This window comes from Panthera tigris, chromosome B3 (assembly GCF_018350195.1).
Source record: "Panthera tigris isolate Pti1 chromosome B3, P.tigris_Pti1_mat1.1, whole genome shotgun sequence".
NCBI classification, from domain to species: Eukaryota; Metazoa; Chordata; class Mammalia; order Carnivora; family Felidae; genus Panthera; species Panthera tigris.
In genome coordinates this window covers 60,163,779-60,178,436 of record NC_056665.1, presented here as the reverse complement: position 1 = coordinate 60,178,436, position 14,658 = coordinate 60,163,779, and the positions used below count along the sequence as shown (strand labels likewise).

The 14,658-nt window shown below is 35.8% G+C and overlaps 1 protein-coding gene across 6 annotated transcripts in view; it reads right to left on the bottom strand.

Moving 5' to 3' along the window:
* The window catches only part of TTBK2 (tau tubulin kinase 2), a 167,905-nt gene that overhangs the window by 98,518 nt on the left and 54,729 nt on the right, over nt 1–14,658 (bottom strand). For 5 of the 6 annotated variants that reach the window (XM_042989059.1, XM_007081723.3, XM_042989058.1 and 2 more), the window contains one exon: nt 34–107. In XM_042989059.1, the coding sequence (XP_042844993.1) occupies nt 34–107 (74 nt within the window). Of the gene's footprint in view, nt 1–33; nt 108–11,410; nt 11,454–14,658 lie in introns of those variants that run through there. The other variant, XM_042989061.1, reaches the window with a different exon arrangement.

The following is a 14,658-nucleotide window of genomic DNA, read 5'->3' as shown; positions in this document are numbered from 1 at the left end:
AATATTTTAAGATACATTTTCAAAGTAACCTACCTGCAACTGCATGACCACATAGTTGAATCGATCATTCCTCCCACAGCCAATAAATCTACAAACATGGTCTTTCCCTGGATAAAAGAAAGAAAAGAAAAACACAAAACAGTGGAAAAGGTTATACTATGGTTTCTCTTCTAAAAAATTAATAATTTGTTTTTCTGTATAGTATTTTATAATTGAATACAATGGACCTGTCTTAAGAACCTTAATAATAGGAAATCTGTATTATTCAGATTTTCTACCTACCTCCCCTGGACTCTACACTGTTCCTTGTGTAGTCAAATAAATGTTTATTGAATGAATAAATTTACTGGATGAATAAATGAATGAATGAGGGAATAAATGAATGATAATTTATTTAGGAAGTAAAGAATTAAAGGGTCATTTCAGATCAAGTTGCCCAGACATTATACATATGAAAAGAGAGAAGAGCAATACCTAAGAACTCTGTTAGGAATATAAATCCTGAATTTTAGATATGGTCTGCCATTGACCAATATATGACTTCAGTCACTTAATCACTTAATCTTTCTGGACCTCATTAATTTGCATTAGTTCAGTAGCTTTCAACCTGAGTTCCATCTGTGAAACCCAAGGAGGTGCTGACTAGGGTACGGAGGAAAGCAAAGGTGGAGCAGGCAGAAATCTAGGGTTCTGCCCTGATCCAATAAAAGCAAACAAAGGTCTTTTAAAAAGGATCAAGACTGGTAGGCTCCAAGGCTACTGGAGTACAGTGAATGAATGGAGAACAGCATGAGAAGACGCTTGAGAAGCAGGAGGCATGAGACCACGAAACGCCTTAGACTCCATGATAAGGAAAGTGAAAGACATTTATAAGTCGGTGTTTACCAGCCCAGGCTGCTTATCAAAATCATCTTGGGAAGATTTTTAAAGATTCCTAAACTCTATACTGATTCATAATCGATGGAGGAAGATACAGTATAGGAGCTTTTCAAAAGTTCTCTAAATGATCCAAAAGCAGATGGGCCATGGATGGACATATAAAATCTACTGCTGGGTAAGGAGAAGCATATAAAAGATTTTAAGGGGTGGCTGGATGGTTCAGTCGGTTGAATGTCTGACTCTTGATGTGGGTTCAGGTCATGATCCCACCAGGGTCATGGGAACAGGTCCTGTGTTGGACTCTGCGCTGATTGAGCATGGCGTCTGCTTGGGATTCTTTCTCTCTCTCTCTCCCTCAGCCCCTTTCCCTCACTCATTTGCACGCTCTAAAAATAATTAATTAATAAATAAACAAATAAATAAATAAATAGTAAAAAATTTTAAGATGAGGAAAAACACAAAACATTTTACTTTAGAACACTGCTATGGTGGCAATGAGGAGGATAGGCTACAGAGAGGTTAATTCTAGAGGCAGAAAGGTGATTCTGGGAATAGTTACAATATCCCAAGAGAGAGAATAGGGTTTAAATTATTACAGTAGAGACAGAAAAAATAAGATAAATGTAAGAGATACTAATTTTTGACTAAAAATTGGTACAACTATATGATAAATTGTACCAAAATAAGAGAATATATAGTAGGTTGTATAGACTGTAAGGGATATCAGAATATTGAGTATAAGAACAACCTGTTGAATTCAGCAGACAATTGTAATTTCAAGCCTGTTGCTGAGCTATAGAAATACACTGGGGAACCATTAGTTCATGGAAGGTAGATGGAACTACAAACATAGATGGACAGTTGACAAGTTGGAAGAATAAAGAATGATAAAATTAACCTAAGAACAGAATTTTAGAAAATGCAACATTTAGAGCATGGGCAAAAATAAAATGCATGAAGGAAATCAAGTAATAGCCACAGAGGTATGAGGAAACTATGAGAAAGGGGTATTATAGAAATAAAATGAGAAGAGCATGTTAAGGCAGAAGTGGCCAATGGCAAATGCTATAGAAAGACTGAGAAGTGGGGTGCCTGGATGGCTCAGCTGGTTAAGCGTCTGACTTCAGCTCAGGTCACGATCTCATGGTTTGTGGGTTCAAACCCCGTGTCAGGCTCTGTGCTGACAGCTCAGAGTCTGGAGCCTGCTTCAGATTCTGTGTTTCCCTCTCTCTGCCCCTCCCCCACTTGTGCTCTGTCTCTCTTTCTCTCTCTCTCTCTCTCTCTCTCTCTCAAAAAAATGAATAAACACTAAAAAAAAAAAAAGAAGAAGAAGAAGAAAGACTGAGAAATACTGGTTAATATAAAAAATTAGGAAGTCACTAGTGAGTGGAAAGGGCGGCAGCCAGCCTTTAATGGATTACAGTGTAAGTGAAGTATGAGACAGCCAGGGCAATCTTTGAAGAAGCTTGCCTGTAAAGTAAGTCACACACCAAGAGCTATAAGGGCAAGACTTGATAGACGGATGAGAAATAGTATCTCAACATTCAAAAAAAAACCTTTCTACTGGCTGACTTAAAACATAAAGACAATCTAGACTTAATAATTCAACTTCTTTTGCTTCTGGGTTATCACACTGTTTTCTCATTATCTGTGCTTTTGTTGAAAAGGACTCGAACTAGCAAGAAATGAGTGAAACGGGAGCAGTAACTCCCAGTGTGTACAATGCTGACAATCACTTCACGTGCATGTTACAAATGTTTGCAAAACTGCGTCACCTAGTAAACTGAAGTAGGAATGAAAGGATAAAATAATGGTCAATTAGCAACTTACACTTTCCCTCAGCTTCAAAGGAACAATTAAAATATCATTTAGGAAGTATTTTCTTCTTGTTTCCCATTCTTCAAGATTCCATCTTCCTAGCATATAACATTTAAATGATGGATCTCTATTACAAAGACATCTCAACCATCTAAAACCAGAAGGTCATACTATATTTAACTCTTCTTAGGATGTTCTTTCAAAAATATCCTATTGGTATGTTATATACCAAAATACTATTTATCTCTCAATAGTAAAACCATCCTACTTTTAAAAAGAAAAAAGACAGAAATCAAATAAAGTGTAGACTCTACTAGGTAACCAAACTACAAAGTCAGTAGCAAATTTTCTGGGATTCACCCATTTATCTTCATTGCTTTAGGTAAGAGCTTAATGAATTCTTACCTCATACTTTGGAAACAGTGTACTACTGCTCTTCTATTTTAGATATACACAATTAATGAAAATCCTTAATAAAGTTAGTTCAGTAAATATATACAAATTTTTAGAAGCATGGAGAAACTAAAATTTAATTGGAATAGTAATTCTTCACCACCACTTAGAATAGTAAAATAACTACTGTAATATCTAGTACAAACTGAGATATCACTCCATGAGTAGTACAAGGACCATATCTATCTGGTCCCTAGCACAGTACCTGGTAAATAGTGAAATCCCCAATCAGTATCTATAAATAAACAAATTAATAAATAATTATAAATAATAAAACATGCACAATATGCAAGCATATTGTGCCAGGCATTATATTAAGTCCTTTACATGTATTTAATCCTCACAGCTTAAGTATTATTATTTTCCCTATTTTTTAGATGTGAGTTAAGCAAAATAATCTCTAAAAATGAGGGGACTAGGGTAGGTTATACTTGAAGAGAATGTTAGTAATTCAAAATCATTGCTGTGGAGAAAACGAAACATAGACAACCAGCTTGAAAAGCACAGACTATATCAGGTAAAACCTAACACACTGTCATTTAGATAAGAGTCCTAAGTAGAATCTAGATACCAGAACTATAGCAATCTTTATTGTAAGTTAGGCAGTCTACAAAGTCATATATAGTTGGTAAGCAAACAAACGAAAAAAAAGAGTCCTACACTATGCACTATGAGGTCTGATCACGACTCCACATTCACAAAAATAGTTATTCAACTTCATGCACAATGAGAATAGAGGAGAGGCCCAGAAACATTACAGAAACAACTCCAAATCTCTAGGTAAACCATTCTATAAACTTTTAAGAACTCCCAGGATAAAAGACATCTAAATATTCTTTAAGATTTTATTTTTAAGTTATCTCTGCACCCAATGTGGGGCTTGAATTCAAAACTCCAAGATCAAGAGTTGCACAGTCTACCGACTGAGCCATCCAGAAACCCCCATGACATCTAAATAATCTTTTTTTTTTTTTTAAGTTTATTTATTTGGGAGACAGAGACAGTGCAAGTGGGGAAGGGGCAGAGAGAAAGAGGGAGAGAGAATCCCAAGCAGGCTCCGCGCTGCCAGTGCAGAGCCCGTCGTATGGCTCAAACTTCATGGAACCATGAAATTATGACCTGAGCCAAAACCAAGGGTCGGACACTTAACCAACTGAGCAGACAAGGTGCCCTGACATCTATATAATCTTAATGATGCTGTAGAGCAGGACTATCTTGTGTAGGAATGATAACCAAGCCAACCCTCATTTTATTCCTACTTAATTCCCACAGACTCTCATTACTGTACACAAAGGCACCAGAATATAATAGATATATAAACTTAATTTCAGCATCTTCAGGCTATATTATGTTCGTACTCTAGTACGCAGCTCTGCACAGGATACATACTAAACAATGAATAAGTTTTTTATACCTTTATTGAAACATTATTAACATACCACACAATTCATCCATTGTCCATTTCATGTAGGTTAATTTGTGGTCATGTACTATGTAGTATTCCCTTATTATAATCATTTTTATTTCCGTAAGGTCAACAGAAATGTTCCCTCTTTCATTCCTGATTTTAATAATTTGATTCTTCTCTATTTTTCCTTAGTGTTTCTAGCTAAAGGTTTGTTAATACTGTTCATTTTATTCAAAGAACCAATTTTTGGCTTTGTGGATTTCCCCCTTGTTTTTCTCATCTCCACTATAATCTTTATTATTTACTTCCTTCTGCCTGCTTTAGGTTTCTTTGTTTTGTTTTCTTTTTTAGGTAAGCTCTATGCCCAACCTGGGGCTTGAACTCATGATCCTGAGATCAAGAGTCACACTACTGACTGAGCCAGCCAGGCTGGCTCTGTCTGCTTTAGGTTTAATTTGCTCTTCCTTCTTTAGTGTCATAAGGTGGAAGGTTAGACAATGTACTAGAGATCTTTCTGGCTTCTTAATTTAGGTGTTTACTGCTATATGTTGCCTTCTAAGCACTACTTAAACTGTACCCCATAACTTTTGGTATCTTGTGATGATTAAGTTTTAATTAAGGAAAACTACAGAAAATCACTTTGGAATCTGAGAAGATAGGGTCATGAATGCCATATACCAGTGGGACAACTTATTATTTTTCTTTGAAGGAGACACAAGACAGATGGAAAGAAATAAAGCAAGCACTAGATTAGAATTAAATCTCAACTCTGCCATTAATAATTATGGAAGCTTAAGTCTCAATTTCCTCAGAACTACTGAGAAAATTAAATGATATAGTATATTTATAAAGCATCATATTGATTAACTATCCAGTGTTCATTCCCCCTTAATAACAGACCCAAATTACCCTTGGGGAATGATCTTTCTTTATCATGTATCTACTGTCTCTATGGGCTTGATCTACTTCCAGGCCCAAGGTTGGACATTAATTGTTCTAAGCCAATCAGAGTAATAGAGAAATTTCTCTTTTATTATAGAGAGGGGAAGAAAACTAAATATTCAAGACTTAAAGCAATCAATGCGTGACATTACTCTGACGAGATTTTTTTTTTTATTAAAAAAAAATTTTTTTTTAACATTTATTTATTTTTGCGACAGAGAGAGAGCATGAACAGGGGAGGGTCAGAGAAAGAGGGAGACACAGAATATGAAACAGGCTCCAGGCTCTGAGCTGTCAGCACAGAGCCCGACGCGGGGCTCGAACCCACAGACTGCGAGATCATGACCTGAGCCGAAGTCAGATGCTTAACCGACCGAGCCACCCAGGCGCCCGACAAGATTATTTCAGGAATGTTCTAATCAGAGGAAAACTCAATAGTTTCATATGACACTTATGAGAAGAGATGTTATTTTTAAAGAGAAAGAATGGAGCTCCTTTCCAGTTGCTATCAGCAACTATCTCTCAACCATGAAGGAAATAAACATGAGAATTATTTCTACAATATGGAAGACTTAATCATATACAAAACCTGCCAGCCATATGTGAAAGAATGAAAACCAGATGCTATCTTATATCATACACAAAAATCAACTCAAGATAAAGACTTGAATGTAAAACGTGAAACCATAAAACTGATAGAAGAAAACATAGAGGGTAAGCTCCTTGACACTGGTCTTGGCAATGATTTTTTAAATTTGACATCAAAAGCAAAGATGACAAAAGCAAAAATAAACAAGTGGGACCATATCAAATTATAAAGCTTCTGCACAACAAAGGAAACCATCAACAAAATGAAAAAACAACCAGCTGGAAGAAAATATTTGCAAATCATATATCTGATAAGTAGTTAATATCCAAAATATAGAACTCATACAACTCAACAGCAAAAAAGAACAAACAATCCAACTTAAAAATGGGTAGAGGACCTGAAGAGACATTTTTCCAAAGAAAATAGTAAAATGGTCAACAGGTACATGAAAAAGTGTTCAATGTCATTAATCATCAGAGAAATGCAAATCAAAACCACAAAGAAATATTATCTCACACCCATTAGAATGGCTATTATCAAAATGATAAGAAATAACAAGTGTTGGTAAGGATGTGGAGAAAAGTGAATCCTTGGGCACTACTCCTAGGAATGTACATTGGTGTGGCCACTATGGAAAATATTACAGAGATTTGGCTCAGTCAGTTAAGCGTCCACCACTTGGTTTTGGCTGAAGTCGTGATTAGCAGTTCCTGAGTTCGAGCCCTGCATCAGGCTCCATGCTGACAGTGCTTGGAATTCTCTCTCTCCCTCTCTCTGTCCCTGCCCTGCTCAACACTGTCTCTGTCTCTCTCAAAATGAATAAATAAACTTTAGAAAAGAAGTTTCTTAAGAAACAAATGAACAAAGAAAAAAAAAGAGACAAACCAAAAAACAGACTCTTAAGTATAGAGAACAAACAAATGGTTACCAGAAGGGAGGTGTGTGGGAGGATGGGTGAAATAGGTGAAGGGAATTAGGAGCGGGATTGTCTTGATAAGCACTAAGTAATATACAGAACTGTTGGATCTCTATATTGTACACCTGACACTAATATAGCACTGTACATTAACTACACGGGAATTAAAAAAATTTTTTAATTAAAAATAGAACTAGCATATGATCTAGCCATTCCACTTGTGGGTATATACCCAAAGAAATGAAATTACTATCTTTAAGAGACATCCCACGCCTACGTTCAATGCCACATTACCTATAATAGCCAAGACATGGAAACAAATCACGGTTAGTGAGTTCAAGCCCCTCATTTTGGCTCCACACTGACGGTGCAAAAGCCTGCTTGGGATTCTCTCTCTGGCTGCTCCTTCCACATGCTTCCTCAAAATAAATAAATAAACTTAAAAAAAAAAAAACCCTCAAAGTTAAAAAAAAAGTTCTTATCACAAGAAAGAAAAACTTTGAGGTGATAAACTAAACTAAACTTGTGGTTATTTTGCAGTATATACATGTATCAAATCTTTATGTTGTATATAATACAAAGTTATATGTCAATTATACATATCTCAGTAAAACTGAGAGGGGAAAAAAAGAGAATCCGGGTCAAAATATACCTGTAGTCTATCCTACACCTCTGGATCTTTCAATATGATGTGGAAGAAAAGTTCATGTGGTCAAGATCACTGGAATTAAATACAGCTTTTTCACTTGCTAGCTTGTTACTTAATTTCTAAAAGCCACATGATGGGTAACAAAAATTCTTAACCTCAAAGAGTTATTATTACACAGGTAAATCAGGTAAGGTATGTCTAATATTAAATACACTGCCTGGCACACAGTAAATGCTCAATATATGCTTCCTATTATCGTTAGTGATTATGAACACAAATTTTAGAAAGACAGATCTAAGCTAAAATCCTAGCTCTTTTATTCACTACTTTTTTGACTGTGTGGACAGATTATTTAACCTCTTTTAAGCTCTATTTCCTCAACTATAAAATCAGGGGAAAGTTAAAGAAAAATTAAATCAAAGAATATTTTTTTTAAAGCATACACTTAAAACAAGGCCTGACACAGAAAGAATGATAAATGGCTGCTAGCCTCTTCATTAAATAATAGGCACAAATTGCCTTCCACAGTGGTTGTACCAATTTATACTTCTGCTATCAGGACTTCAGTAAGTTCCCATTTCTCTGTCTTCACCAACACTTGGAGCTGTCAGACATTTTTGTTTTTGCCAATCCAATGGGTATGAAACAGTGTTTTGCTGTATATTTTGAGTTTCTTTATTACTAGTAAGGTTGAGCATCTTTTCATCTCTTTATTGCTTAGGTTTTCTTTCTTGCGAATTGTCAATTCTTATCTTTTGTCCATCTGCTCTCCGTCCACTCCTGGGACTTCCTACCTTGGCCTAGGACATCACTATGTCATAGAGCCATTTATCTGGAGTCCTTTTGCGTCATGTTTCCCAAATACTTTAAAGCCCTTGTTCGTTCCCTGCCACTATATCCTTTCTCTCTATATTACTGGTGCCACTTACTTATCACCTAAAGACTCAAACCCCCCTCACTTTCTCCTCAGGCTCAGCAGGAAACATTTATGGAGCTCTAACCACCACAATACTCTAGATGTCATCAACCATTCACCCTTGCCGCTTCGACTTGTCCTGACCTAACTCCTTGGCTATGACAACTGAGCTTCTCTCTGGTTTCTCTTTTGTTCCCTTCTCAATGCTCCTATGGATCTTTTTAATAAATTTTATACATTTTTTATAACTTTTCGTCTATAACATCATTATTCACCTTCTGTATCAGTCTGACTTGATTGTGAACCCCTGAGGACAAAGACCATTCCTTATTTATAACCCCAGTTCCTAGCACAGTGGTTCATATTTAACAGGTGTCTAAGAAGGAAAGAAGGAAGGGAGAATGAAAATAAGCCTTTCATAAACTATCTAGCACCCTGGACTTTCTAGGCCTAAGGCCATTTGCTCCTTCTTCTCTGCTCTACTGCCCCTCTCCCCACCCCTACAGGGTAGGCCAAATGTCTACCTTAGAATGACAAGCACGAGCTTGCCTTGTCCTGTGCTTCACCTATCTTTTATAAACATACTATTGGACTCCTCTGATGATGCATGCTCTAATGAATTACCACCTATTATTTACTGACAGGCTCACTTAGCAGTGTCTCTCCTAGACTCCCTCCATTCTGTCAAATCTGATTGTACTTCACTGGACTAGGCCAAGAATATCCCATATGTCACCGGCCACACACTATTCATAGGATAATTTCCCCAAATACTGTTTGGAATATCATGTCATTTGCCTACTTAAGAAACCATAAACAATAATGCCTACATAAAGACCATTAAAATGGTGAAGGACTCCACCACAAAACTACTAAAACTGATAAATGAATTCAATAAGGTCTCAGGACACAAAATTAATATACAGAAATCCATTGCATTTCTATAGACAATGGAGTAGCAGAAATAAAAATTAAGAAAAAAACCCCATTTACAATTGCACCAAAAATACCAAAACACCTAGGAATAAACTTAGCCAAACAGGTAAAAGATCTATACTCTGAAAACTATAAAACACTGATGATTTTGAAGATGACATAACAAATGGAAGATAGTCCATGCTCAGAGATTGGGAGAACAAATATTGTTAAAATGTCCAAACTACCTAGGGCAATCTACAGATTTAATGCAATCCCTGTCAAAATACCAACAGCATTTTTCACAAAACTAGAACAAATAATCGTAAAATTTGTATGGAACCAGAAAAGGCCCTGAATAGACAACGCAATCTTGAAAATGTAGAACAAAACTAGAGGTATCACAATCCCAGATTTCAAGATACACTACAAAGCTAAAGAAATCAAAACAGTATGATACTAGCACAAAGACAGACATGCAGATCAATGGAAAAGAAAAGAGAAACCTAGAAAAAACCCATGATTATATGGTCAATTAATCTATGACAAAGGAGGCAAGAATATGCAATGGGAAAGACAGTCTCTTCAACAAATTGTGCTGGGAAAACTGGTCAGTTACATGTAAAAGCATGAAACTGGACCACTTTCTTACACCATACACAAAAATAAACTCAAAATGGATTAAAGACTTAAATGTGAGACCTGAAACCATAAAATTCCTAGAAGAGAACATATAGGCAGTAACTTCTCTTAAGACAAGGATAACAAAAACAAAAATAAACTACTGGGACTACATCAAAATTAAAATCTCTGCACAGCAAAGGAAAAAATAAAACTAAGGCAACCTACTAAATGGGAGAAGATATATGCAAATGACATATCCAATAAGGAGTTATCATCTAAAATACGTAAAAAACATACAACTCAACACCAAAAAAACCCCAAATAATTCAATTAAAAATGGTCAGAAACATGAACAGACATTCCTCCAAGGAAGCCATATAGATAGCCCACATGAAAAGATCCTCAACATCAATAACCATCAGGGAAATGCAAATCAAAATTATAAAGAGATATCACACTGTTAGAATGGCTAAAATCAACAACACAAGAAACAACAAGTGTTGGCAAGGATGTGGAGAAAAAGGAACCTGTTGGAGGGAATGCAAACTGGTGCAGCCACTGTGGACAACTGTATGGAGGTTCCTCAAAAAATTAAAACTAGGACCACCCTACAATCCAGTAATCACACTACTGGGTATTTACCCAAAGAATACAAAAACACTAATTCGAAAAGATGTATGCACCACTATGTTTACTGCAGCATTATTTACAATAGCCAATTATGGCAGCAACCCAAGTGTGTATTGATAGATGAATGGATGAAGAAGATATGAGATACACACACACATGCACACATGTATGCGTGCACACAATGGAATATTACCTAGCCATAAAAAAGAATAAAATCTTGCCGTTTGCAAAAACGTGGATGGATCTAGAGGATATAATGCTAAGTGAAAGAAGTCAACCGGAGACAGGTAAATACCATATGATTTCACACATATGTGGAATTAAAGAAACAAAGCAAATAAACAAAGAAAAAAAAGGAGACAAACAAAAATGAACTGTTAACTACAGAGAACAAACTGGTGGTTACCAGAGAAGAAGTGGATGGGGGGGGGGGGGGAGGGCAGGTGAAAGAGGTGGAGGAGATTAAGAGTATACTTATTATGACGTGCACTGAGTAATGTATATAATTGCTGAATCATTATATCGTACACCTGAAACTAATATAATGCTCTATGCTATTTTACTGGGATTAAAAGTTTTTAAACATTTATTTTCTGGAAAAATAAATGCAATGCAATGAAATGAAATGAAATGGTGAACCTGGAATTCACAATTAATTCTACATTACTTACCAAACCTCAGTTCTTCAACATGTATCATACACGCTAATGAAGCCAGTTTCTTTTTTTGTTCTCCTTCTCAAATGTGCTACTTTGGTTTTTGCTCACATTTTCCCCTCAACCTCATTTCCTCAAATCAAATACAACTCTTAAATCTAAATATCCCTGTAAGAGGTAATATCAACCAATTAAAATTCAGGATTAGATTTTCAGGTATTAGCAAATTAGTCACCTACCAAAGCCCTGAGGGGAAAAAACAAGAAAATTAAAGTAAGTTTCCCAGAGTTGAAAAAGAGCGATCAAGTCTGGTGCAGAGACGAAAGCAGAGAAAGAAGACAATCAGCAAGGTAGCGCTGATCACTAAAAGTCATAGATGGTTGACCTCAAGAAAATACAGGATGGAAGTATATTAACAAATCAATTTTAACTTCGTGTTTATATGTCTCTTACGTTAAAGAAATCCTGTAAGAGAGGAAAGGAATTCTGAATATACAAACCAAATCTTTACCAACCCTTCAAAATACCACCACTAAGTCCTTCTCTTAATTTTCTAGCTCCTGACTAATATAATCCAATAAGGAATGTTTGTGGTCTGTCACCAAACTGTGCAAAATGAAATAATCCGTGATATCTCCACCTAAAAAAGACAGTAAGAAGTAGACTTAATTTAAATAGGTAGATACTATCTTTGGATATTATAGGCAAGATGGAACCCTGGTAGTTAAACACCGATTTTAATTGTGATATTAAAAAGGATTTTTACTCATCTAAGGCAAGTAGTGTCAAACCCTTCCTTACTGTCCAAAATATTTTTTTAAAGAAATAGATATGCTGGTACTTTAAAATAAATGCATAAAACCTAATGAATCTTCTTGTTCTTACAACTTCATTTTTTTTATTTTATTTTTTATTTTTTAAAATTTACATCCAAATTAGTTAGCATATAGTGAAACAATGATTTCAGGATTCCTTAATGACCCTTACCCATTTAGCCCATCCCCCCTCCCACACCCCTCCAGCAATCCTCAGTTTGTTCTCCATATTTATGAGTCTCTTCTGTTTTGTCTCCCTCCCTGTCTTTATTTTTGTTTCCTTTCCCTTATGTTCATCTGTTTTGTCTCTTAAAGTCCTCATATGAGTGAAGTCATAAGATTTTTGTCTTTCTCTGACTAATTTCACTTAGCATAATACCCTCCAGTTCCATCCACGTAGTTGCAAATGGTGTTCTTACAATTTCAAATGATAATTTACTACCTTTGCTTTCAATCCAAGAGCTTAAAAAGCTATGGCAAGTGATGGTGTGGTGGTCTACATCCTAGCATTAAATATTAATGAATAATAATGTCATGCAAAAGGCAAATAACTGTATGTTATTTTTATATGATGGAAGACAGTAAAAAAATCAGAAAGAGGCATCAATCATTTTCCTTTCAAAATAAAAAAGCCATTTAGTAATAAAGTGAAGAGCTGAGTTAAAAGTATCCCAAACCCCCTAATGGGGATGCTCTGTAACTTAAAGAATAAATTCCAGCTCAGTGGCAAACTAGCAAATACTGGGATTCTGCAAAGCTGGGCTACTGTACTGCCAAAGACACAAGAAAATCAGTCCTAGCTTCCTTACCCACCTATCCTTTACTCCTCTTATTTACCCACTTGCACCACCACCAAACAAACCACACCCAACCTAACAAAAACAGTTCATGAAGTACTTATACCAAGGAAGACAGAAAAATAAAAGGCATAGGTCCTGTCCTCAAAGAATCTACAATTTTGTTGAAAGAAATGAACTCACTATACAATATGACAATATGAGATCAAATGATAGCTTCTAAGAACAAAGAATAAGCACTGTGAGAAATCAATAGATTCGATGGATTAGAATGCATCACAGAGCTTAGAGCTTGACTGAGTTAACCTATCGGTAAAACAAAACAAAACAAAACAAAACAAAAGTGGTGAGCCCTCTAAACCAAGTCCCCAGAAAAAAATTGAGCCAAGGAATTTAAGGAACAAAGGCTCCTCTTAGCACTCACGAGGCTGCCCATCTAACAATTACCTAGGTTATAGTAGCTCACCAGGAGTCAAAGGCAAAAGTTTCCATCTCTTCAATCTAGATAGTCATCACAGGGAATTCTACCTTTTAAACAAAACTATTCTATCACAACTGCCAATTTAAAACTACCAGGCTTTTGTGGTTAGAATGAATAAAATAAGCACAATTTCATTACCCTACTTAAAAAATGTACTTGTCTATCACAGATATGTACGAACAAGCATATGTAAAAATAAGAGAAGAAACCAAGAATTAGGGAACCATTCCAAGGCCCAGTATAAGGAAAATAATAATAATAATAATAATAATAATAATAATAATGATGATAATGAAGGGGGGGGGAAACCATCAACAAAATAATTCAAGAAAACTTCCCAAGAGAAACCTTCAGATCACAAGTTTAAATAAAGCACACAAACAGGCATACTAGATTAAAACACACCCATACCATGGCATATCACCATGAAATTGAAAAACCCTGGGGGAAAAAGAGAAAAAAATCAGATATTGCCAAAGTGACAAGAATCATAATAGAATTATACTTAACCACTACGGTGAGTATGAAGACAAATTTTGGAAGCAAAATTATTTTCCATACAGAATTCTAAATCCAGAGTTTTTCATTTGAACATCAGAGTAGGATAAAAACACTTTCAGACATGCAAGAGAGGTCCCAAACACATACCTCCCATGCATCCTTTACTCAGGGAGCTAGTAGAAGTGCTTCACTAAATGAGAATAAACACAAAAGAAAAGGGATTCAACAAGGCATACAATATAAAAGAAGCAAAGGGAATCCCCAGGAAGACATTGAGGTGTGGTCCAAGGATGATACTTGTGAACAGATCAAAAATGCCTGACTGGAGCTGACTAGGAGGTCCCTGGAGAGACTCCCCTAAGAAGAGGAAATCAGGAGTTGTGAGAATTAGGAGTTCATACTTTTTTATTGCCAAACAGTATTCCACTGTATGTGGATTTACCACCCTTGATTTATCCATTCACTCTTTGAATTATACATTTTTGACAAGAATAGAGGTGATATAAATATTCTTGTATCTGCTTTTATATGAACACAAATTTTTATTGCTCAAGGGTAAATGCCTATGGGTAGGATTGATGGATCACACAGTAAATTCATGTTTAACTTTTGTAAGTATCTGTTTAATTGCTTTCTAGAAGAACTGCATCATTTTGCAACTCCACCAAC